This window comes from Micropterus dolomieu, linkage group LG03 (assembly GCF_021292245.1).
Source record: "Micropterus dolomieu isolate WLL.071019.BEF.003 ecotype Adirondacks linkage group LG03, ASM2129224v1, whole genome shotgun sequence".
In the NCBI taxonomy this organism is placed as follows: Eukaryota; Metazoa; Chordata; class Actinopteri; order Centrarchiformes; family Centrarchidae; genus Micropterus; species Micropterus dolomieu.
In genome coordinates, this window is record NC_060152.1 from 13614568 (window position 1) to 13638569 (window position 24002).

At 40.6% G+C, this 24002-nt stretch overlaps 3 protein-coding genes across 4 annotated transcripts; 2 read left to right on the plus strand and 1 right to left on the minus strand.

Annotated features, from left to right (window-relative positions):
- Window positions 1-5647: 5647 nt before the first annotated feature.
- Window positions 5648-9942, plus strand: LOC123968807 (glutathione S-transferase kappa 1-like). 2 transcript variants are annotated; one of them, XM_046045768.1, is made up of 8 exons: window positions 5648-5932; window positions 6031-6149; window positions 6225-6306; window positions 6895-7023; window positions 8889-9034; window positions 9124-9240; window positions 9335-9428; window positions 9655-9942. In XM_046045768.1, the coding sequence occupies exons 2-8, from the start codon at window positions 6081-6083 to the stop codon at window positions 9702-9704; spliced, it is 687 nt and encodes a 228-aa protein (XP_045901724.1). In that variant the 5' UTR covers window positions 5648-5932; window positions 6031-6080; the 3' UTR covers window positions 9705-9942. The 2 variants fall into 2 exon arrangements, with proteins under 2 accessions (XP_045901724.1, XP_045901725.1); XM_046045769.1 differs by lacking the exon at window positions 5648-5932 and having other exon boundaries at window positions 6020-6149; window positions 6211-6306.
- Window positions 9943-11372: 1430 nt separating this feature from the next.
- On the plus strand, window positions 11373-17252 carry styk1b (serine/threonine/tyrosine kinase 1b). The gene is made up of 10 exons (XM_046045781.1): window positions 11373-11819; window positions 12784-12839; window positions 12985-13155; window positions 14034-14369; window positions 14483-14664; window positions 14831-14905; window positions 15626-15834; window positions 16041-16081; window positions 16255-16351; window positions 16470-17252. Exons 2-10 carry the CDS (start codon window positions 12785-12787, stop codon window positions 16660-16662), a joined length of 1359 nt encoding a protein of 452 aa, XP_045901737.1. The 5' UTR covers window positions 11373-11819; window position 12784; the 3' UTR covers window positions 16663-17252.
- Window positions 17253-17326: 74 nt separating this feature from the next.
- phc1 (polyhomeotic homolog 1) lies at window positions 17327-23949 on the minus strand. Its single transcript, XM_046045780.1, has 14 exons — window positions 23822-23949; window positions 22787-22908; window positions 22536-22646; window positions 22388-22453; window positions 22147-22290; window positions 21539-21712; window positions 20638-21375; window positions 20331-20466; window positions 20009-20187; window positions 19847-19910; window positions 19642-19729; window positions 19232-19403; window positions 18443-18680; window positions 17327-18346 (listed from the first exon to the last, which is right to left on the minus strand). The coding sequence occupies exons 2-14, from the start codon at window positions 22901-22903 to the stop codon at window positions 18195-18197; spliced, it is 2379 nt and encodes a 792-aa protein (XP_045901736.1). The 5' UTR covers window positions 22904-22908; window positions 23822-23949; the 3' UTR covers window positions 17327-18194.
- Between the last annotated feature and the right edge of the window lie 53 nt (window positions 23950-24002).

The window sequence follows — 24002 nt, forward strand, 5'->3', positions numbered from 1 at the left end:
TCACCAACTAGCCCTGAGTTGTCACAGAGATTCTGGTCGGGCATTTAAACTAATGCGGTTATAGTTTGTACCAAACGGCATTTAATTTAGAGAACACACTCACACTCTGGCATTGGACGATGTCAACAATGAATCACTGGGATGGACGATGGCTACATAATTAAAAAGCTGGCATGTGGTGCACCTGCTGCTGTGAAAAGAGGGTCATGGGTGGAAATACTCAGAAAAATTACGAGTTCTGTGCCTTTTCAGCGACTTTATAAAACATAGCCTACTGCTGATGGAGAAACTCAGGGGAGCAGACAGGGAAAACCAGTGTGTTTTCAGTGGGAGACCAGAGATAAAGGTGTGAGTACAGGGAGAAGTCGAGGCAGGTGCAAAGCAGATATATTTAGAATTAATAAAAATAATGTCTGTGGGGATTAAAACATGCTTTCACAAGTAGAGTAAGATTTTGAATAAACTACACCGAAAGGCTAAACTTGCTAAATAAGTCTACATACAGTAATGAGCATACTTATTGGTTGTGGAGCAGTGGATAAGACACATGCCTTTGGTGTGGGAGACCTGTGTTCCAGTTCAACAGTAATACATCCATCAATGTGTCCCTGAGCAAGACACTTAACTCCTAGTTGTTCCAGAGTCGTGCCACCTTTAACATATGTAGCAATTGTAAGTTGCTTTGTATAAAAGCAGGAGTTAAATGACTAAAAAGTTATTATACAAGTAGAACACTCCACCTGGTTCACTTTACTGGCCCCACCGCCCTTTCAGCCCTAAGGTCTGCTGACTTTGCTTGGTGTGTATGAGGCAGATGCTGCAGCATTATATAAAACTTATACCAAAACATAAGTAGTAGAGATAAAAGAACCAGTAATGTTGCAGCTTATTAACATCATTACAATCTTTAATAATTTTGCCCTGGGGCATTTAATACCCATCCCTAAAACATAAGTTAAGCTTCTCAATTTAAGCTAGTCATCAACTTGGTCACCTTAGCCCACGTGTCAAACTCAAGGTCCGCCACAGCTTTAAAGATTCATGAGTGTCCTAAAAAAAAATCTATGCTGCCATACACTACATCTCCCACAATGCATGTCGATTTTGTGACCCGAGAAGTGACGGCATCCCACCACTAGATTGCGATGTTTCCACACCAACTACGGTAGTTTTCCACAAGTGGAGATGAGAAATGTATGCAAACAATCCCTAAATGTCCAAGACAAGATGCAGAAGGAAGGCAATTTCATGAAACGTGGGAAAGTGAATACATGTTTGTGCTTCAAGGAGAAAACCCGGTAGGCTAGGCCTATGTCTTTTGTGTTATGAGGCAGTATCAGTGATGAAGGATCAACGTTAGTTAAGGTTCGTGCAGACTACACGACTTTCAGCGTGTGCCGTTCACACTGCACAACTTGCCGTCTTGTGACGGGAGTCTTGAAGTCGTTGTGGCGTTAACACTACGTGACTAATCGGTGACACACTACATGAGCTGACAGCGACTCTGTCACCCGACGCAGGTCTCCAAACCACATTTTGTCAAGAAAACACGTGAAAGGTGAAACGGGAAATGACGCGAACCTACAGACAAAACAGCTGTTGTTGTAAAGACAAAGAATCTGGGTGAAAGAATGGATTAGCACACTCAGGTAGCAGGGATTGTCTGAGCTACAGAGAGAGCTGGAGGGGAGTAAAAAGTGTTTTGCTGTGAAGAAGTAGCTGCCTGCTCTCATTGGCTGGATGTGGATGTTGAGTGGGCCGAGTCTTCCAGATATTTGGCATGCTAGATATCTGGCAGACGTCGGCGATGTGTCAGAAATGTGTCGGGGAGTCTTTTTGATGTGTCCTTAAATTCACACATAACTGGGGACCGCAGATCAACCGCTGATTTACCCCCGATCACAGCCCGACGGTCGCTGAGCGTCAAATCGGCTAAAAATTGTGTAGTGTGAACTAGGCTACTTTCCAGGTAATCAAACTCTCTCTCATTAGTTGGATGTATCCCCTCTGCAAGCTGTAGTTTATGGTGACATCAATATCAAGTTAGTGTGCAACACTGCTTCTGTTAAAATACAAAACAATTGCTTAATAAGTAGGAGAGACGTTTGATACCCGAATGTCGACGCTAATTTTACTTCGAGAAAGCGCGTGTTGCCGCTTATATATACATGACATTCCACGTGACCGATGACGTCCGAGCTTCGTATGTCACGAAATTGTGGCGCCAAACGATGCTGAAACATGAAGGGGGCGTGGCGCGACTGGAGGACCTTGACGTCACCATTGGATCTGGGCTGAATTCAGCGGACAAAAGGTGGCAAAACATATATTTTTAAACGGAAACGGTGGTGCCTTGAATAGTTGTGTATGCAAGCGTGATGATTTGTACTGCATTTTTAAACACAGCTGTGTTTACAAATGTGTTGCAACTGACACGCCCACCAAACGGGGAGGCCCGTCAACCCTTTGATTATTAATCTGGGGCCGCTCCTTGTTACATGCGCTTTGGTCTGGTAAGTGAAAAAGTTCTGTTTTCAGGCGCAGTAATGTTAACAGAAAGATTATTGTTAACGTTACTTGAAGTCAGTTGGCTAACACAATGAAGTAACCTTAATGTTTGTAATGCACTTTGCACTGAACTGCTGTAACTTACTTTAGCCCTATAACGTTACTGTGGAGACAGTCAAGCTCTGCCTTCAGTTAAGTTGGTCAAAAGTCAAAATATTATTACCACTAGTCAAAAAGTTTGAGGTAATCAGTTTCCACAAATATTTTGCGTATTCTGGAGTTATTTGGGTTTACAGTGGAGGAAAGGCACAGGCTAATAACATTACAATGGCGAGGAGAATTTAAGTGTCCAAGTAAGTCATGACAATGTGACAATCAATCAGCACTAACAATACCGCGACCCTGAATCTGAAGCAGCTAAATGGAATTCAGCCATTTTATATTTTACACCAGTGCCTTTCCTACTATAACTTCAAAATATTTACAGTGAAGAAAGGCCAATGAGTGTGTGGATACACTGGCTTAACAATAACTTAAATTACAGACGACCAATATAGAAGTTTCACTCGACTTTAAATTTAAATAAAACAGTTTTACGAGCACACAAAAAGTCATAGGTGTAACGCAAAACAGTCAGACATATTAACAGAAGTTATGATTTGAATTTGGTACAACATGTTGGTTGTTTCTTATGTTAATCTGTTTCTGTGCATGTGTGAAAAGTGTGTTGTGTATTCAGACATAAAAAATGTGACCAGAGGAATGTGCCAGCGCATGTGCTGGGAGGAGGCAAGATGTATAAATAAGATTAAGTTCTAATAGTACATCCATTGTCCATGGTTCTTCTGTTATGAGGAGAGAGAAGGGTGAAACATTTAATGACAACTTGAAATTACAAAGAAGTAATAAATAAATATAAATTAAACATACATATATTTAATTATCAACTTAAAAGTTAATTTAAGAAAATGTAGTTTTTACGGCTCCACGCTTCAATCCAGTCGGGGCGGTAATGCACCTATACGCTGTCTTGCCAAACGCCAATAAATCCGAAGAAGAAGAAAATGAAGGTGCTCAAGATCAACTATGGATTATGGCTGTGTGGTATATGGATCAGCAGCCCCTTCAGTGATTAGCCAACTTGATAGAGTCCAAGCAAAAGCCCTTAGAGTGCGTAGTGGGGCATTTCGTACAACTCCAATACCGGCACTATTAATAGAAGCAGGGAAGATGCCATTAGAAATAAGAAGACGTAAACTTGGTTTGAGGTATTTAATGAAACTAAAAGGACAGAATGGAAAACTACCAACAAAAAACCTGTTGAGTCAGCATTGGGAGTTTATGGGAACAGTGAGAAGGGTCACAACAAACTTTACAGAAAAACTAAAATCTATGGCAAATGAAATTGGTATTGTCAATTTGAATGTATGTCCACCAATATGTCGTTCGGATATACCTTCATGGTTGATCCCAGATCCCATTGTTGACTTATATTTTATGGAAACAAGCAAAAGAAATATGTCAGAGGCAGTAGTTAAGGAGATAAAAACCCGGATGTGTCAAATATGGGGAGGCTTACCTACAAATTTATACTGATGTGTGAAAGGATCCTGAGAGCGGTAAATTGGCTTTGGGGTTGGCATACCAGAAAGAGGTTATAAAAAACGGGTGTGGGATTCCAGACCACATGTCGGTCTTCACAGCAGAGCTGGTGGCAGTGCTATGGGCATTAAGGTGGGTTGAAGATAAAAAACAGGAGCATTCGGTCATATGTAGTGACTCAGCAGCAACTCTAATTACAAGTAAAGATGCTAAAACAAAGTCAAGACCTGATTTACTTGTGTAAATTATGCAAGCGTTGTATAGAATTTACAAAGCAGGGTATGGGGGTGGGGTTTCTGTGGATTCTGGCGCACATGGGTGTGGAGGGTAATGAGGAGACAGATGGGGTGGCAAGAAGGCGGTGCAGGAGGAAAGAGTTCAAATTAATTTACAGTATGGGTCACCGGACTACACAGAAATAATAAATAGGTCAGTGAAAGAAATGTGGCAAAAATCATGGGAAAATGAAAGGAAAGGGAGGAAATATTACTCAGTACAAAGAATTGTAGAGAAAGGAAAATGCTTTTAGATGTAAGAGAAGAGATGCAGTAGTTCTATCCAGATTGAGGTTTGGGCATTGTGGGCTGAGGAGTGGGCTGGCTCTGATTGGTAAATATTCTGATAGAAAATGTGGAGACAAGGAATCAGTAAAGCATGTATTAGTTTATTGTAGAAAGTACTCCTGTCAAAGGAGGAAATTGTTTAGAGACCTGGGAGCAATTGGAGAAACTATATTTAGCATACCCACTCTACTTAATTTGGATAGTTGAAACAAAATGAAGAAACTGATTGAGTATCTACATAAAACGGGACTATACAGAAGGATTTAGGCAATCACCATTAAATGTGAATAACGAACAGAGGAGGGCAGCTATACGCCATAGATGCGTGTAGTCTGCCGGAAATAAGAAGTAGAAGAAGAAGACGCCCTCCGATACCTTCCCAGCAAGGTGTCTGTTGCAAGAGGTTGCTGGAGCTAATAGATACAATACATATTTCGACATAGTAAATCATAATCATTTGCATAATATTGCAAAAGAGAGCTTAGGAAGAGAAGTAGATGTCCATGTATTATTAGGGAGAGTGGAATTGAGAGGAAAAATTAAAAAAAGCTTAATAAAACAATGGCAGAGAGGGTGGGAAAAGGAAATTAGAGGCAGACACTACTTTTCTATACAACCCAAAGTTAGGAAGAGATGTTTATGTAACATTTTGTCCCGCAGGGACTCAGTTAAAATCTGCAGATTGAGGTTGGGGCACTGTGGATAGTATAGGGCAGAAAGAAATGTACTCTTTAATAAACTGTCAGGACTTGCAGTTAAGGCTTTTTCTGTTTTATCTTTGTTTGGGCACAGTGACGAGCATAAACTGATCTCCAAGGCAGTCCTTCAATTCTTGCATGACACAGGACTGTATGTAAGAATTTAGTTCAAACTTTGACCTGTTGAGGGCAGTAATACGCTCATAAGCATCTACACTGCCGGGATCTTACAAGAAGAAGAAGAAGAAGAAGAAGAAGAAGCCGCCCTCCGAATTGCAGTTGTTGTTACAGTCCATAGACTGTTCCAGAGGAGGGCAGTAATGTGGAGGCTGTGTTTTGTTTATTCAAATACTTAACCCTAGTGGTCAGACACTGTTACTGAGCCTCTCCGTTTTGCTTGCAGCTTCAGCCAACTGCAGCCAATTTAAAGCTACTTCTCATTCGATAAATGCTAACAACGCTTCAAGCTAATTCTGTGCTCATACCTCTGAGAAAACCACGTTTTAGTGTTTTATGATGCGCTGATTTGACTCAACGTTACGTCGTTCATGCCTGCGACAGGTTAGTTGAACTTTGACACACTGACGAGTTCGCTGAGACTTTGCAAGTAAGTTAATTTTCAGGGTAATTAGCACGCTTTACTTTACATTTTATTAAAGCAAAGTGTTCCTGAACGAAAGTAAGAGCCACTGACGCTGCAGACCCGAAGATGACGTCCAAGAGAGTGATCGAGTTGTTCTACGATGTGGTTTCCCCGTACTCTTGGCTCGGCTTCGAGGTTTGTTACTGTTTTCGTGTCAGCTTCAAGGACAAAAGCCACATACTTCGTTAAAATAAAGCTTTGTGTTTACAGGTAATGTGTCGCTACAGACACGTGTGGAATATAGAGCTCAAACTGCGTCCTGCGTTTCTGGGTGGCGTCATGCAAGGATCAGGTACAGTTAAATGAACAGTGATGGAAAGTAACTACGTAACGTTACATTTACTCAATTAAATACTGTGCTTTCCCACCATTATGAAGTACTTCAGTATTTCCATTTTCTGTTTGTTTATACTTGGACTACTACTGTACATTTCAATGGCACTACATTTATTTGATAACTTAATGTTCTTTGTAGATTCAGATAAATTTAGATAAAATATAATAAAAGTACAAGACATAAAATTAGCCCCACATTTACCAGCTGTAAAATTAATTCATCAATAAATACAATCCAATAATAAAATTCATATTATTCTGAAATGTGCTTATCTGCAAAATCGGTACTTTTAGTTTTGGTCCTTTGAGTATATTTTGTTGCTAATATGTCCTTACTTTTACTTACGTAAAAAACTGTTTATGCATGACTTTTACTTATGACAGTATTTCTGCACTCAAGATCTGAGCACTTCTTCCATCACTGTAAATAAATATTTGAGAACTACTGTGAACTACCTATGCAGGGCATGTTGCATGATCATATCCGTTTGGACAATGTTAGTACTGTTTATATATTTCATATGATATTTATCTTTCATGACAGGCAACAAGCCCCCTGGTATGGTTCCAAATAAATTCCTGTACATGAGCAAGGATCTGAACCGCTTGGCCGAGTATTTTGATGTTCCCTTGCAGACTCCATCTGACCCCTTTGACGTCATGTTCAAAAAAGGTACAAGCAGGAACTGATCAGAATGGTTATGTGTATTTATTAGCCCATGGCCATATTAACCTGCGTGGGGGCTCCAAGGCTAAAATGAGCCTCTGGTCCCTCTATACTCCCGTTCTTCTTCACCTCTGGACATTGTGTACTTTTTTTACTGGCTCCTGGTTTGCTGTGTGGTAATTTCACTAAACCCAAATTTATTTAGAGATATGCACCAAGCAAGCACAATATCAGTAAATTTTGACTAGATGGGGAATTTTGTTAAGTAGTTTTTGCTATTTTCTGACATTTTATACACAAAATGATTAATCAAGAAAAAAGTAAGCAGATTAAACGATAATGGAAATTATTATTACTCATAGTGTTCATTTTGAAACAGGGCAACAAGATGAGATGTTAAAGAAGGATCCACCATAAAGCAGCACTAATTGATTTATTTAGGCACTTTGGGGTCAGTGGAACAAATTGTAAACACAACATATTACTGACATATTATCACCTTGAATATTTAAACAGTTGCTTATTTACTCCTCTTGCAAACAAAGCAACTCTAGCTTTCATTTTGAGTCCAGTTTCTCGCCTTCTGATGAATGTAAGTTAAATATTGACTCATTAAGCTCTGTTTTGATCTCTGAAATAGCTGGCTCTTTGGATGCTAACTGCTACCTTTGTCTGCAGTTGGGTGCTGAGCAGGTAATGTAGAGTCAGTTTATCAGAGCTTTCTGGCTGCGAACAGCTGCCTGCTGTGTCTTAAATACAGGTTGATAAGAACACCGAGAGCGATGCAAACCGTGACACTGCGGGCCGTTAACCCAAAACAATGAGCTGAAAGATACTGAACTGCTCCATAAAGCATTGAAGGATTATTCTCTTTGGGTATTTCATTAGGGATGCGCCCTTTTTCAGGCCCAATACCGATACAAATACCTGGGCTTTGGGTATCAATGCAGAGTACTAATCCAGCACCAGTGTAAAAGTAATAAGCTGTATTCCTCACTAAGACTGAGAATCATGTTATTTGGCAGGAGGTGCTTGAATAAGTTGGTTGTGTTCTACGTTTTAGTGATGCCACCCATTGAAACATTGGCTTTTGCAGATATTGCAAGTAGCCATAGAACTTGTGTGCATAGCAGGAATGAAATACTGTACCTCCAAACTGCTGACCCCTTGTTCTTAGCTCCCTCTATGCTATGTTGGCTCTCCTAGCAAAATGTTTGTGTCTACTGGCGCACCACTGACGCATTGCGTAGTATACACGTAATTGACTTGAATAGATTGTCCCTATAAATCGGCCCCCTTGTCACGATACCCGATCAACTTATTTGAGTCAGTACTGGGCCGATATCCGATACCGTATTGGATTGGTGCATCCCTATTTATCACTACGAGTGACTCCTTTCACATTGCTGTTACGTTTATGTAAACGGTCTGAGAATGTAAAATAAATATATATATTTGTACTTGGCAGCTTGTATCCTTATTTACTTGTGTTCAGTTAAGTTTGAACAAATGAAGTAATTCCTTGATATTCAGTCTTTTTCTCTCCTACTTTTCACACCTCTCCTTCTTAGAAAATATGATTTATACAATATGTTTATCCAGGAAAGGATGGAAATGGATGGTGTTTGTGTTGCCATCTGATTTTCACTTAGGAACTGTTTGTGCCATGGATATCTTATTTGATTGTGTTGATAAAACTAAATTTCTGCCACGTAGTGAACCTGGGGATTTTGGTTGTCCCTGGGGCCCTGGCTCTGAGGTTAGGAGTCCAATTTTGCACAGTTGATAATTCAGGCTTGCACAAAGCTTTGGTGGTACTGTCTTTTTTGAGCAACGCTAATAAGGCAGCGACTTCTGTTTTCTTCTTCTAGGCTCCTTGACTGCAATGCGTTTTGTAGCCGCAGTACAAGAGATGGAGAAGGGTGGAGACAAGCAGGTGGAGCAGGTGTCCCGGGAGCTGTGGAGAAGGATCTGGAGTGAGGACAAAGACATCACTGAACCTGCATCATTAGCTGAGGTACCAACTTCTCCAGCCTGGTTGTGTTTGCACAGGTTAAGAAGCATTATTCAGTTGTTTAAACTTTTTATTTTTTACTTTTTTTGCAGGCAGCGATGAAAGCAGGATTGTCTGACAGTGAGATTAAAGAAGTGTTTGAGCTGTCCACCTCAAAAGAGATCAAAGACAAGCTGAAAAGCACAACACAGGATGCACTTGATCATGGGGTCGGTTGTGTTCTTTAGTTCTCCTTGTAGATTCAGAAGACAGACAACACTTTAAAATATATTGACCAAAATCTCTCCTACTGCCTCTCCCCAGGCATTTGGCTTCCCCCTGATGGTGTGTCATGTAAGTGGAAAGCCAGAGATGTTTTTTGGATCTGACCGATTTGAGCTCATGGCCCATTGCATTGGTGAGAAACCTACTCTGCTGTTCATTCACAAACACAAACACACATAAAGTAAGTGATAATATAAGGATTAAAATGACACTTGTCATAGCCTTAATCTGTGGTGTCAGCCATGATAAGAGCATTAGATAAATATCTAAAATGTAAATATACTGTTGCTGACACACTGGAGTCATATAGCCGTGTTGAGATTCTTGCACAAACTCATTTTGCTCTCTCTCTGCCTCAGGGGAGAAGTGGCTGGGACCTCAACCCGACAAATCGGCTGCCAAACTGTGAAAGAAAAAGCTGCCCTGGGTGCTCACACATTTTTGAATTTGGCATCTCATGTTAATGATGTGTAATGCTGATATTCCCTAGTTCTTCAAATTTCATTTTTTCTATACTGTGCCTTCTGAAACCAAGCAGTATATGTTGCCATTATAACTTTAGAAATAGTTGTGTAAATAATGTGACAGACTATTGTACTGCTAATTATGTGTCTAATTAAAATGAACACTGACAACTTGCATATTAAGATGGTTAAATTTTCATTGAAATACAAAGGCATTTAAAGGATTTAACTATGTAATAGTTGCCTTATGTAACATGTAATTATATTTTTAGCCATACTAATGATGTGGCTCTAAGGATTGTGGGAATTTCAGTCCAGCACTGAGATTCAGACTGAAAAATCTAAAAAAAAAAACTGACATTCAACAACATTCATGGTCCCAACAGAATGAATGCTAATGACTTTGTACATCCTCAGCTGTACTGGGGATGATGTTTTCAGTTTCACATCAAAATAATATTCAAGAAGCACAGGTGACTCAGTCAGTGGGAGCCTGCCCTATGTGCAAGGCTTAGTCCTTATAGCTGCCGCCCCAGGATGCAGCATGTCGTCTCCCCTCTCTTTCCCTCATTTCTAACTTCTCTCTCTGTCCTACACAAATGAAGGCTAAAACGCCCCAAAAATAGCTTTAAAGAATAAACAAATTAAGATGTCAGGTAGTGTGTGACAGTTGAGAGATTGTTGTGAAATCAATCAATTCTTTGTAAACCATCATACTAAATCTATTAACATTAATTTAATCACAACTCCTGCTTTGTTTGTTTCCTATGTTTCAGCACATGATTCATTTCCGTACAGATTTCCTCCCACAGTCCAAGTTAATGCAAGTTAGGTGGATTGGAAACCTGACTTCCCATAGGTATAAATGTTAATTTGTGTTTGCTTTATGTTAGACTGATGAGCTCCACCAGGGTGTAACCCTGATCCCATTGTGAGCTGGGATACGCTCCAATCCCTTGCAACACTAAAGGGGTTGTGGGTATAGATAATGGAGGGCTGGATGAAACCTTTTGTAAACAAATAAATTTCAAAAGTCAACATGAGATAGGAACTCATTAGTCTTTACGCAGAGCTTAATTTTTAGCAAATATTTTAATGCTCTGTTTATTTGTATGTCAGACACAGTAGCTCAACTACTGACCAGATTAAACAAAAATCTGATCAATAATACATCAAATGGTCCATTCTGGTTTAAAAATAAAATACAATTTACACCCTGGATTATTTTTGTTTCTTCCCTTTGTTTCTTTTTAGATAAAATAAGATAACTTTTCTTGGTATGTAAAACACTGGATTGCATTTATGAAAAATTGCACAAATTTTCAGTCTACTCTAATCCTCACTTGATTTTATTAATCTGTCTGTAAATTTTCTCCGTCTTTTATCTGTGACATCCTCCATGATGTTTTTTACTGAACCAAAGCACTGACATAAATATGGAAGCAGTTCATTATTGCTGAGTAAATAGAGACTGCAAAGCTTGTCATACGAGTTCCAGTGCAATGAAGGCAAAACATGCTCAACAAAAGGCTGCGGGCTTAAAAGGACAAGGCGTGGCAGGACCAGTTTCCCTTGAACAAAGAACAGAAAGGCCGTGCCAGAGGTAGCTGACATATGTAAACTTCAGACAGAAAAAGCTAATTACAGAATGTGGTAGAGCAAACTGAGAGAGGCAGGGCATGACTGTGGATTACCATAAACCTGAAATCTGTTTGATGCATCACTTCCTGACTTGAGAAGGAGAGAGACAGAAAAGAGGAAGGAGAAAGAGGTTAATAGGAGAGAAGAGGGATACGGTGTAGGTGAGGAGGGTGGAGTTAAGAAACCACAGAAGGTGGACAAGACAAACAGAGAGCAGCGCACAGATCCCTTGAGCTTGGCAAACTGCCCGAGTAAAACAAGACAATGAAGACCTGAAAAGCAAAGCTGAACCCGGACTCCACATTCAGCTGGGAGGATGTAAGAAAAGGACCTGACTGTGAGAAGGAGAGAAACATGAGCCTGAAATAACTGCATCGAACATTTTCTTTGGCATATAACACACAACTGAAGGAGCTGAGGTAAGGATTTTTATATTCTACATGTGTTTTCTGTGATTTTTTAAAAATAGTTATTGTAGCTCTGTGGTGGAGTGAACTAATGTTTATGCATGATATTAATCTGATAGAGGCTTTTAATTCACTCACTCACTCGGGGTCTTTCTGCAATAATGATGACATTTTTCTTTTGTGGACGGGTCAGTGCTGTTTTGCCATTTATGTTTGCCCTTTGGGTGTGTAGTGCAACACCGACATTTACTGTATGTGTTAAAAATGCAGATGAACAGGTTTAGAGATCTCGCTCTGATCTGACGTTAAAGGATGATCATGTGGTTGAAGAGTTTCCCTGTGTGTGTCTGTGTGTGTGTGTCTCTCTATTCAGATATACAGCATTAAGGTCCCTCTGTTTAGAGAATCTTGCACGCAGCTTTGATGAAAGTTGTTTTTTGTGATTACTCTAGCTCATATAGTATTATCCCATCTTAAGATAGACCAATGTAAGATAGGTCTGTGCTGTAAGACCAAAAGGATTCAAATGTCGTGTTACAAAAGAAGACAAAATTGGTGAGCTGTCAGAGTTTTTATTCTTATTTGTCAGTGGCGGGAAGAGACAGTGACACAACACCTGAAGTTCTTGTTCTCAGTCACATGTTCACTCAGACACCTTCTCATACTGGATACCTGTAAGAGTCCTGTTACTATTCACAGATTCAGCCCTAGAGACAAAATGGGTTTCAGGACTACCACCTTTGCTTTATCATGTTTTATTCATCTTCATCTATTTTTATACCCACAACAAAGACTTAAATTGCTTTTGTAAATAGAAAATATCCTGAAACTTTTACATAACAACTGTAAGCATGTGGAAATACTAGAAACCTACTGAATGCCAAGTTTGACTGCGTGAACGGGGTATGAGGAATGGGAAACAGTGAATAAAATCACCTTTAACAGCATTTCTTTAATCTGTTTTTATATTCAACAGGATGACTTCATTATCAGAAGCAGACTTCCAGTGCAAAAATGGAGATACTATCTGTGGTGAGTTTAATCAGCAGAGATCAGCCATTCTGGCCATTGGAGGCTTTGTCACTGATGACATACCAGCACAGACGCACATGCCACTTTAAGATCCCTGAATCTCAGACTTTGTGATTACAAAGAGTGTGCCTGTTTCTGTTTACAGCCATCCGAGTGTATGAGCAGGAGGTGATCATTGTGCCCATATTCCTGCTGGCTGGCTTCCTGATCACTCTGGTCTTCATTTTACTGATGCGCTTTTGTCCGGAGAAAGTTCATCGCATCCGTCCACAGGCCTCGAAGTCAGCCACCAGGAGAATACTGCATGGCATTGATGGTAAGACACTGGAATAGACTTGTAGTTTGTTAGTGTTGATTTAAATAAATGAAATCATATCACAGAAATTAAATTAGGCCTACACTGTCAGCAAGCTGATTCCATATGTAAATTTCTTGTATTTTCCTTTTTCCAGGAGCTGTAGTTTACCCTTCATTTTTCCATACACTCATTTTTGTCTTTGTTTAGCACATGTACACCACATGCATCATATGCTTTTTTTCAACACAAAAGTCTGACATATTCTTTTGTCAATTTAACAAAGTATAAAGCTGTCAGAAACCCTAAATACAAGGAAAATGGCTCCAGGCACCATTAAAAATGTGCAAATCGTATGTAATAATCAGTCAATATACTATTATAGAACAATTCAAGGTTGTAAAAAAAATGTTGTTTCACATTTTATACACACAAATAGAGAAGAATGTAAGAAATAAAACTATATTACTTTTTATTATTATTATTTACATGTAAAGTTATTTTGATCCCAACTTGTCTTTGTGCCTTTTTCATTTAAAGTGACAATATCAATAACCATTCGTCCCACAATTGCTTACATTATTTTCTGCATTGCAGAATCTTTTGAAAGTGAAAGTTTTATTTTTGTTTAACATTTATATAGTGTTTGAAATGTCAAATTTCTATTCTACAGAATTGTAAGCAAGGTTTGCAGGCAGAGTTTTAGTTTCTGCATTGCCTGAACAACACAGTATCCCCCTTTTATCATTAAGCACTCTATCCAAGTTTCAGCTAGACATTTTCTTCCAGCAAGACACAAAGATAAATAGTTATATTTACTTACTCTCATGTAAACCTGTGCACTCATCCATAATGGTAATTATTCTCTCCCTCTCTCCCCCTTAACCCTCTTTTCATAGCTCCACCAGGTATCAATGTCCTGGAGCATGAAAGCATCGCTCTGGACATGCCCACTTCCTACTCCACCTTCCAACCCCCAAACTCTAACTACCCCTCCAAAAACCTGTCCATGTCTGTGGTCACACCTTCTTTCCCACACAGCCCCCCACCACAGCCCTTCAAGCCCAATTTCATCCCCGTTGTCCAGCCCAGAGAGTTGCCCCGTCAGAGGCTGCCCGAGTCCTTCAACCTGGTCACCCCTCTGCCTGTTGCCTTCTCCCTGCGCACCGACTCTTCTGTGTCCCTCTGCAGGGCTCGAATGGAAAACAGGAATGTGGTGCTGCGAGTCCTAAATGGTGGGTTCTTTATTGCTATCATTTGCAGGCCTTTCTCACCTGATTTTCAGGACATGGTTTCTGTAGTGTTTCCTTTTTCACTCTCAACCCCCTCTCATTCTTGCCTGTTGCAGACTCTGCTGATGCCACAGAAAGGCACAACTTCCTGGGCTTTGCATCCTTCTTGTCCCAGCTGGGACCACATCCCTTCCTGCCAGAGCTTCTTGGTGTTGTCTCACTCCGGGCTCCCCTGGTTACAGTTGTGGAAGAACTGGAGAATAGAGATCTGCTCAGCTTCCTGTGGCGTTGCAGACAGGTATATTTTTTGCATACGGGCTATACTGCTGCAATGTGCCTTAACTCACTTTAAGTATCAAACCATATATATATAAAGCAAAACAAAAACATTCAGATTGAGCAAAATAATGATTGATTGATCTTCCAAATGGCCAAGTATCTTCTCTTTGGGTTTTTTCTTCCAGGAACAAGTGGATAATCCATGTGAGATGACTGAGAGACGAATATTTACCATGGCCAAACAGGTGGCCTCAGCTCTGGTCAGTTTGCTAATAATTATGTCCTCACCTTTTTTAGACCACATTTGACTTTCAGATCACTGACATACCATAAAATTGTCCTGACCCCTTTTCAGTACATTGAATTGTTGACAGGGTTTCCCTCCAATACTCATTCATCATAACATGCACCTACCTGACAATCACAAAAACACCAATTTCTTGTATTTTTGTATCATTGACTCATCACTTTTACTTTGTGTAAAACAAAAAAAAACCAAACACATATAGTCTACAGCCGTGATAGCAGGTCTGGGGGCTGTACAGTGCTTAAAGCTAAATGCTTTAAGTCCAATAACCTAGTTGTTCAGATATTTCAGTCTGGACCAAAGTGGTGGACCCACTGACAGATCAACATTGCCATCTTTAGAGCTGCTAGCATGACAAAAATTACTTAAATATGGCTTTTATTATTTATTATTTTATTTTAAAAAATAGCTTTTTAATTGTTGTTCAATTCTGCCCACCCCAAACAAAAATGTTTTAATCATTAACTTTTGATGGTTCTCACCATGCTTTAAATACCTGGATCTGCAATACCAGTGGATCTGAAACAGATGTTCTTTAAATGCAGTTTCCGTGAGGGTTTAGGAAGACCTTTACATATTTATTTGTCAGACAGCATAGATGACTGAACTGAAATGAACCGCACAGGGTTGCATGTTTAATCCTTTGATGCCTCTTGTCTTGTTGCCCGATCAGGAGTTCCTTCATAGCAAAGATATTCTCCACGGAAACATCCGTGCCCACAGCGTACTAGTCACCAAGGAGTTCACAGCCAAGCTTTGGGGCCTGCATGGGGTCTACACAAGGAAGAACCAGGAAGCCACTCAGAGAGATGATCCCAGCATGAAGAAATGGCAGGCACCAGAGCTGTTAGCCAAAAGACCTGCTGGTCAGAGCAGCGACATGTGAGTCTTTCTATTTTTTTTTTTATCTCTGGCATTGTTTGTAGTTTCCATCTTTCAATACAGATGCTGCTTCGGCAGAAAAAAAAAATATGCTGCTACTAACTTAAAGCAGAGAGAAAAGAAATGCATGTTCTGTGAGTGTAATATTAAAAGCATTTACTTAATGGCAGACTAATCATTATTTCCATATGCGTGTCCCTCTCTAGCTGGTCATTCGGCATCTTACTATATGAAATGGCAACACTGGGTAAGTTGAATTTTAACTTTTGGGAGCATAAATAAGTGATTTTCACGAGTTTCAAAACCCATAAACATTTGCATAAATGTGATGAAGTATCTTATTCTGTAAGGTATTTAATTTGCAAACAGACATGCTATTTTATACATAAACAGCTTCTTTAATAACTCCTTTCTCTCCAGGTGAAGCTCCTTTTGCAGAAATCCCAGTTAATGAGCTACTGCAGTTTCATCAACGAGGGAAAAGTCTGAAAAAACCTTCCAACTGTTCCAACACGCTGTAAGTGTCCGCTACATGTTCCAAACAACTCACAACCAAACCTGAAGCAGAGTGCTGTTCCCCCTCTTTATTAACATATGTGATGTAAAGCTCAGACTATTTCGTCTCTCTCCCTCAGATACTCCGTCATGAAGAGTTGTTGCCAGTGGAAGGATCAAGATCGACCCTCTCTGGCTGAGGTAAGCCGCAAGCTCCTGTCAGGAGAGAAAAGTGCCTCCGACAAAGTCCTCAAGGTGTCGGGGACAGTAAACATCGAGCAGTACCTGCAGGAAGCAGGATACGGGGAAGCAAATAGCTACACTGTTTTTTGATCACTCCCTGTGCAAGCAAAAATACATTGCACTATTCTCCCCAATGTTGCACTTCTACACAACACTATCTTTCAGGTGCAATAAAAGTGTTCCAAACTGTTTGAGTGCTGTGGGCACTGAAATTGTTCCTTTATTTGTTACGTATTCTTCTACTTGAGGTCTACACAATGTAAATGAGAAACAATGTGCCAAATAATCTCATTCATGTGCATCTTTGTCCATCTAGGGAATGCCTAAATGTTTGAGGTTCAGTTAGGGAAATATAACATGATTAACATATGATAATTTTTTTTTGTAGTAGTACACTTTAATATATGTAAACTTGACCAATGTACAGCCACTGCATCCTAAACTTGTATATTATGATTTATGCATCTTGTTTACAACCTAAAGCCAATGTATATTAACAGATGTAATATGTTATTACATTTTTATATGGTTTCATATTTGGCAGGGTTAAGGAAATGAAGGACATAAATTTAATTATGCTGTTATTACACTCACTGTCTTCTCTATGAGCTCAGTTCATGTGGACATTTCCAAACAAGAAATTATCTCAAACTGTTTATTGTTAAATGTGAATAAAAATATAAAATTAAGTCCCACAATGACCTTTTCAAGTGGACATGATTGGGGTAAAAACACACACACACGCGGGCGCGCGTCCAGTAACAGGTATTGTTTATTGGTAGTACTGCATCTCGCATGTACACAGAGCACTTCCACTCAGCCCTTGAGAGAGCAAACCATGAGAAATACCTATTTTCAGGTAGTTAAGTTGATTAAAGCTGCTAAAACTATATCATATCCATGAAAAAATAATTTTGATTGTAGTACAAAATGGAAAAGATACAAAACTAAACTTTTAATAACTGGTAAAATGAACAAATTAAAATACCAGGCTTTCTGAGTGTCCTTTGCTTGATGTGATTGGAGCCTGGATTTAACATCTATGGTAAAATAACAAGTAACTACTAGAAGACCTATATATAACATATAAATGAAGTGGACTTATTGACGTCACTCCAAATCATATCACTAAAGTTGAAGCACCATTTGAAATACAGCAAGAAGGCAACATCTCTCTTTTTTCCCCACCCAACAGGTGAACTGTCCTAGCTAGAAGACCTAGCACTGATTACTGCAGGTTGGCAGATTTGCAGTTTCACAAGATTATACATACAAACAGGGCTCTACTCACAGAGACAGAAAAAAAACTGACAAACACTACTGACATGTATACTTCAGACTGTCCACGCTCACACACTCACACACAACAGTATAAAAACGTGTTTTTGCACATTCAATGTCCAGAAAGTAAACTGTCCATCCCCATGTCTTCACATGACCGATGGTGCACCATTGTTTTGTAAAAAAAAAAAAAAAAAAAAAAAATAACAAAACATCCTTACTGTCCCCACAGATGTTAGTCTTTTTAACTTCTTACTTTAAGAGGACCAGATCCAGGTATTGATTCCAGTGAGAAGTCATCAATGAGAAAATGATCCTGGTGTCCCCCCTGAGGCAGTGCATCACTCACGCAGGGTGTTGATAGAAGCACAGATCTTGAGAGCGGGACCCAGCTTGATATTCATGGTGGAGATGAGATGGTCCTCTCGCAGAAGCAGCAGAGCCTGCCCATCGATTTCCTGCGACAGAAACTGGGCAGCCAACTCTTCACAGCCTGGACACAACACAGGGAGATAGAATTTAGTACAAAAAGAGACCAGGAGACATGGCCAAGGCTTACAAATCAGCAAGATAATCACTGAACACCAACCTTGAAGTGAAGAGATAAACCTGAAGACCTCCTCCACACTCCACTGAGCAGGAGTTGCTGACAGAAAGTTAGCCCCCTCTAGTGGGAGGTTACCAGGAGCCGAGCTGTCAGACGGAGGAGCACTGAGTCCAGCTCTCGAGCAGGAGTGTGAAGAGCTTGGGGACAGTGAAGGAGAATCGTCCTCCTCTTCTTCGCCGTCACTGGATACGTCCTCCGAGCGACTGGACTCCGAGTGGCACTATGCAAAAAAAGAGTGGAGATTCAGATGCAAAAGCCAACAAAATAAATGCGAGAGAGCAAGCTGTTGATAATGCAACCATATGATGTATAAAGCCTAAAGCATCTTACTATCGACAAAATCCACAAAAAGCCCATAACCAACAAATGTGTTAGTTCTGCCTCTCAATACTTCTGACTTCCCTACAATCTGTGGCACTTCAGGCCTATTCAAGCCAATCCATTCTATCTAAAGATGCAAATCTCAATAAAGACAGATCCTAAGTATAAAGTTTCAATTTAAAAAAAAAGTTGAATAGTTTGGTAAAACAGCTGGGGCACTGTAGTTTTTAGCAAAAATTAGTGCGTTTGTTGGGGACTAATTCCAGCAGCGGAATAATACACATTTTGTACACTACTACTTTGTTTTTAGTGTGACATCTAAGAAACCATCAGGCTTACCATACACTGGCAATACTTGTTAGTAGGATGAATTATTTGGTGTTTTTGATTTTTAGATTTGTTGACAATTGGAAAAATATAGAATATCATCAGCCTCAGCACAGCTCTTACCTTGACAGGTAGATGTCTGCCTGATATTTTATTACAGGTGATATTAGAACTGCTCCTGCGAGAAGGTCCCCTTCGCCTCGCAGTGCTCTCAGTGGGTGCCGGGGGTGGTGCCAGGCCTGCACCACTTCTCCCTCTGCTTGTCTTGAAGTGTTGGCTGCAACTCACATTATACCTGTGGACCCAGGAGCACAGTCAGGAAAGACATTTCCTAGGTTTTCGTTCTCCTATGTGTATGTATCTTGTTTTTAACTCCAGCTCAACATGCCAATAGGGTCTAATCATTGGCATCTCCTTTGGCTTGTTCCCTTATTACATATGGTTACTTACCTATGTAAAGCACAGTAGAGTTTTGTATATATATTTGTATGTGTAAAAACAATGCCAAAATGGCAAGCTAAAGTAAAACGTACCTCTTAGCACAAGTATTTGAACAGAACCTCTTTGATCCTCTGAACTGGCTAGCTGGGGCGAGGCTTCCACAGTACTCACACTTTAACACTGAAGAGGAAAATAAAGGATAAAACTATGTTGCGTGTTTAGGAAATATTGACTGTGCACACAGATTCATGGTATCATACTTGATCTTTAAAAAATAAGAGTTATTCCACCACTTACACGGAGGTCCATTCTCTGAACGGCCAACAAGGGCAAAATCTCTGTCTTTGAGAAGTCCAGCAACCTGTCACATCAAATATAAGCCTGACAGTAAGGAAATGTTTCACAGAGAAAGATTTGATTTAATGTGAAATCTATGTTATCATAGCAGGGCACACTTACGGGGAAGGGCTCAGCTCCCTCCTGGATGACAAAGCCCTCTATGAGGTGGGTGAGGACTTGAGGTTTGACCACTGCCTGGGGAACAGGCGCTCTGTCTTTGTCCCCATGCCCGACTCTTGACAAGGGCAGAGGCAAAGACAGGGTGGGAGGAGATGAGAAGGCAGCTGCTACAGGAGGAGCTAGTGAGGATCGACAGAAACAGGAAAAAATAATGAGCAATTTTACCAGATTTCTAGACTTTTTTACTATTTCTAGATTTACAAATTTTCAAATATTGCTACTAATAATCTATGCTTGATTTGGACATGGCAAGGTGACATACCAGAGTTCTTTGTAGGGGCAGGGGATAAGGGAGGAGCAGAATCCTTCATGTGTGCAGAGTCTGAAGATTCTGTCGCCATCTCATTTGGTGCGTCACAGTCAGATTTTCTCTTTAGAGAGCCAATAGCAGGCTTTATCTAATGGGGGAAAAGCAGGAGAACAGTTAGTTTGTTGTAAACTGACAGTTTTACTTACACCTAACCAGGGGTGGTGATGGCGCAATGGATAAGACACATGCCTTTGGATAAAAGCGTCAGCTAAATTAATAAATGTAACCAAAGTACATCCTTTGGCGTGGTTGATCTTACCACAGCACTGTTGTTGAAGACTGCATTAACATTCCCACCAGCTGTACTTTCTTGGGCAGCGCTGCTTCGTGCCTGTGCCAGGGCCACAGCCTGGACGTTTCCTGCTAAGCCCTGCCTTGCTCCCACAAGCTGCACAGGGATGTGTGGAAGGTTGTGTCCCCCAGTGGAGGCCTGGCTGTTGCTAGGTGGTGCTGGGAGGATGGGAGGTGGGTGTCGAGGGGGCATCTGGAAAGGCAAGCGCTGTCCCTGAGCTGTCTTGGGCTGGATTGGCACAGGACCTTTGTCTGCAGTAGTGCTGGCCTGCTGTAGGGGCTGCACCACCAGAGTCTGTGTGTTAATGTTGGCTTTTGGGGTCACTGAGCCAATGGGGTAGCCCTGGGTGGTTGTAGGAACATTTGAGGTGGGCACCAGGATAACAGGGGCCGCAGAGGTGGACAGGAGGAGTTGGGAGAGAGGGAGTGCTGAAGAGGAGGTGGAGGAAGGAGCTACAGAAGCAGCAGGAGTAACAGTCATGGCAGTCTGGTTTCCAGTCTTTACGGCCATAGTGTTGGCTGTGGACTGCTGAGTAAAGTTGGGTTTGGCCATTTGTTGTTGCTGTTGTGGTTGCACTTGCTGCTGCTGAATTGTCTGGGCAAACTGCTGCTGACCGAGAGGAAAGCTGGTAACATCTTTCCTCTCTGGAAGCTCAGACTTGACAGCAACTGCTCTGGGAGTGCAGTGTAGTGCCAGATTCTGCACCTGTAAGATTTAGAAAGGAGCAGGTTGTGGGGACATGCATTTGAGAAACATAGTAGGTGTGCGCTTGGTGGAGACAATCATGTCTCTAAAAACGATCACATATTCAAGACAGATTGGCTTTAAATAGCTCAGACTTCACATTACAAGTAGATGATACTCAAACCTGATCATTGTCAGACTGGGCACTGGCAGTGGTAGGAGCAACTTCATGCTGCTGCTGCTGTTGCTGTTGCTGCTGGGGCTGTGTCTGGGCAACCGTTGCTACAGTAGCTGTTGCTGTACCACCAGGCATGAAGATGAGCTGGGAGGCTAGGGGAGCCCTGAGAGAGCGATTGACCTATATGAGGAACAAATACTTCAATCAGTGACTCCTTAATTACATGGATTTCTTTAATGATCTGCCAACATTTTTGGTGGTAAATGCTAGGTGGTCCTTTTTAAAATCACTTCCAGTACCACTGCTTTCTCTGGAGAAACTTGGCTTGAATTTCCTGGTGATGGCGTTGAGTTTATGTAGGTTTTAATTATACTTAATTATAGATCTATAATACTATTAATGTTCGGGCTAATAACAGAGTTTTTACTTTTGTTACAACTTGAATAGAATAGATAGATGCATAAATAGTTATGAGACCACAATCAATACACTTTCACAAACAGAATAAAGGTTGAGTTTTTATAAGACTTGGGGACACAGATGAGCGCAATATGAATGCATTTAACAGATTATTACTCAGAAATGGACACAGAGCATACTAATTCTTAACTCACCCTAAGATACATCTGTCCCTGTCCTGCAGAGTTTCCACCCAGCAACACTGACTGGTTGAGAGCTGTTGTTGTTGCAGAGGTGGCCGGGCCATGGGGACGGGCATTAGTCATGGTACCACCCGCAGACGTGGTGCTTAGGTTGACCTGGGAGGAACAGAAAATTGTACATTTTTATCAAACCAATCTTACCAATTCAAAAACTAGCCATGTAATTCATAATTCAAACAATAATTAAACTTACAGTGGTGGTCGCCTGAGACATGCTGTTACTTGGGGTATTGGACTGACGACTAGCTGCAAGCGTGGCCTGGTTTAAAGAGAGAAATGAAAGGGATGTAATGCTTGTGCATATTTGTGTACTGACTGCATATTCCTGTAATTCTGGTTACCTGTTGCACAGCGGCCAAGTTGTGGAGTTGGGCACTATTGATCTGCTGCTGCAGCATGAGCTGCTGGAAGTACTGAGCTGCATTTGGCTGTCTTTGTAGTGCTTGGAGAGCCTAAATAAACACACCCAAACATACATATATACACTTTTAAGACTAATCCAGAAGTCTTTTTATGGTTTATGGTTTATATGGTCAATTCAAGATAACAAACTAAGTCTTTCCATCACATCTATGCAGTTGTTTATGCACACCTGTACAGCCTGTCTCTCATATAGAGACATGTGGGCAATCTGGGGTGCACGAGAATTCCCGCTTGTCTGAGGATTTCCATTGGTGGTGCCTGTGTTTTGGTCTTCACCTGCATCCATGTTGGCTGCTCAAAACACAGAAACCACTCATGATAAATGATAAATGTTTGTATTAATGAAACTTAACTGTAAATATCTTAGCACGAAGACTTGATGTAAATGGAATTTGGCACTCTTTGCTGGGACCACACATCTAATATATTACATTTAAGAAACAAGTTTAAATAGACATACATATGAAAACTCACATCATCAGTTACTAGCTGAAGTACAACAGCCAAACTCAGTGTCAACTCAGTGGCGTTATGTTTCAAATGTCTAACACTGATGACCTAGGAGAAGACAACTTCTAGGGTACACCCTCAAAATCTTCAGTATTCGGATTGTTTTTACCATAACTGTTAGGTGCAAAGTTTTATTCTCCCAGAGGGACCATAAATCACAGCTTGCTACATCACTGCACATACACGTTACATATGAGCTTGACAGACGTTATCTCTAACTTAAGACACTAATAACCGTGGCAAGCAGGAACATTGTGATATTTTCATTATCCGACCAGTTGTCAACATGACAGATGAATGCGGGAGAAAAAACAACATGGAGGAAAGCTCAAAACACAAAGTAAGAAAAAAAGCTAGCCAGCTGTAGCTAACTACAATGGACTTTGCTAGTTAACGTAAGCTAACCTCTCTAAACAAAAGTACGACATACCGTTATACAAATACATTAACGGCTGTAACTGAGTTAGAAAAAATGCCAATTGTAGAAACATTAGATGGAAGTGGAAAGTGACTTTGATGCTAACACTATCTTAACGTTAACGTAGCAGAAATTGTGCAGCGTTAGTTAAACTGTTAGACAGGCTAACTAACTAGCAGCTAGCTGCTTGTTGCAGGCAAAAAGCTAGTAACTAGCTGGCTATCATCCGTGCAAGAAGTCAACGTTTAGTGTTTCTCGGCGTGCTTATGTGTTTACCTCTCCTTGGTATTTCTGTCCTTTTCACTGTTAAATGTAATCAAGTTTTTGCGACCTTAGTTTTAACTGCAAACACCGATAGCCCCTTTCAGGGATTTTGCCTCCAACAAATCCCCGCCCCTTAGTCCTTTTTTTCTTTTTCTAATTCTTCTTCTTCTTCTTTGTGTGTTGCCGGTTGGCA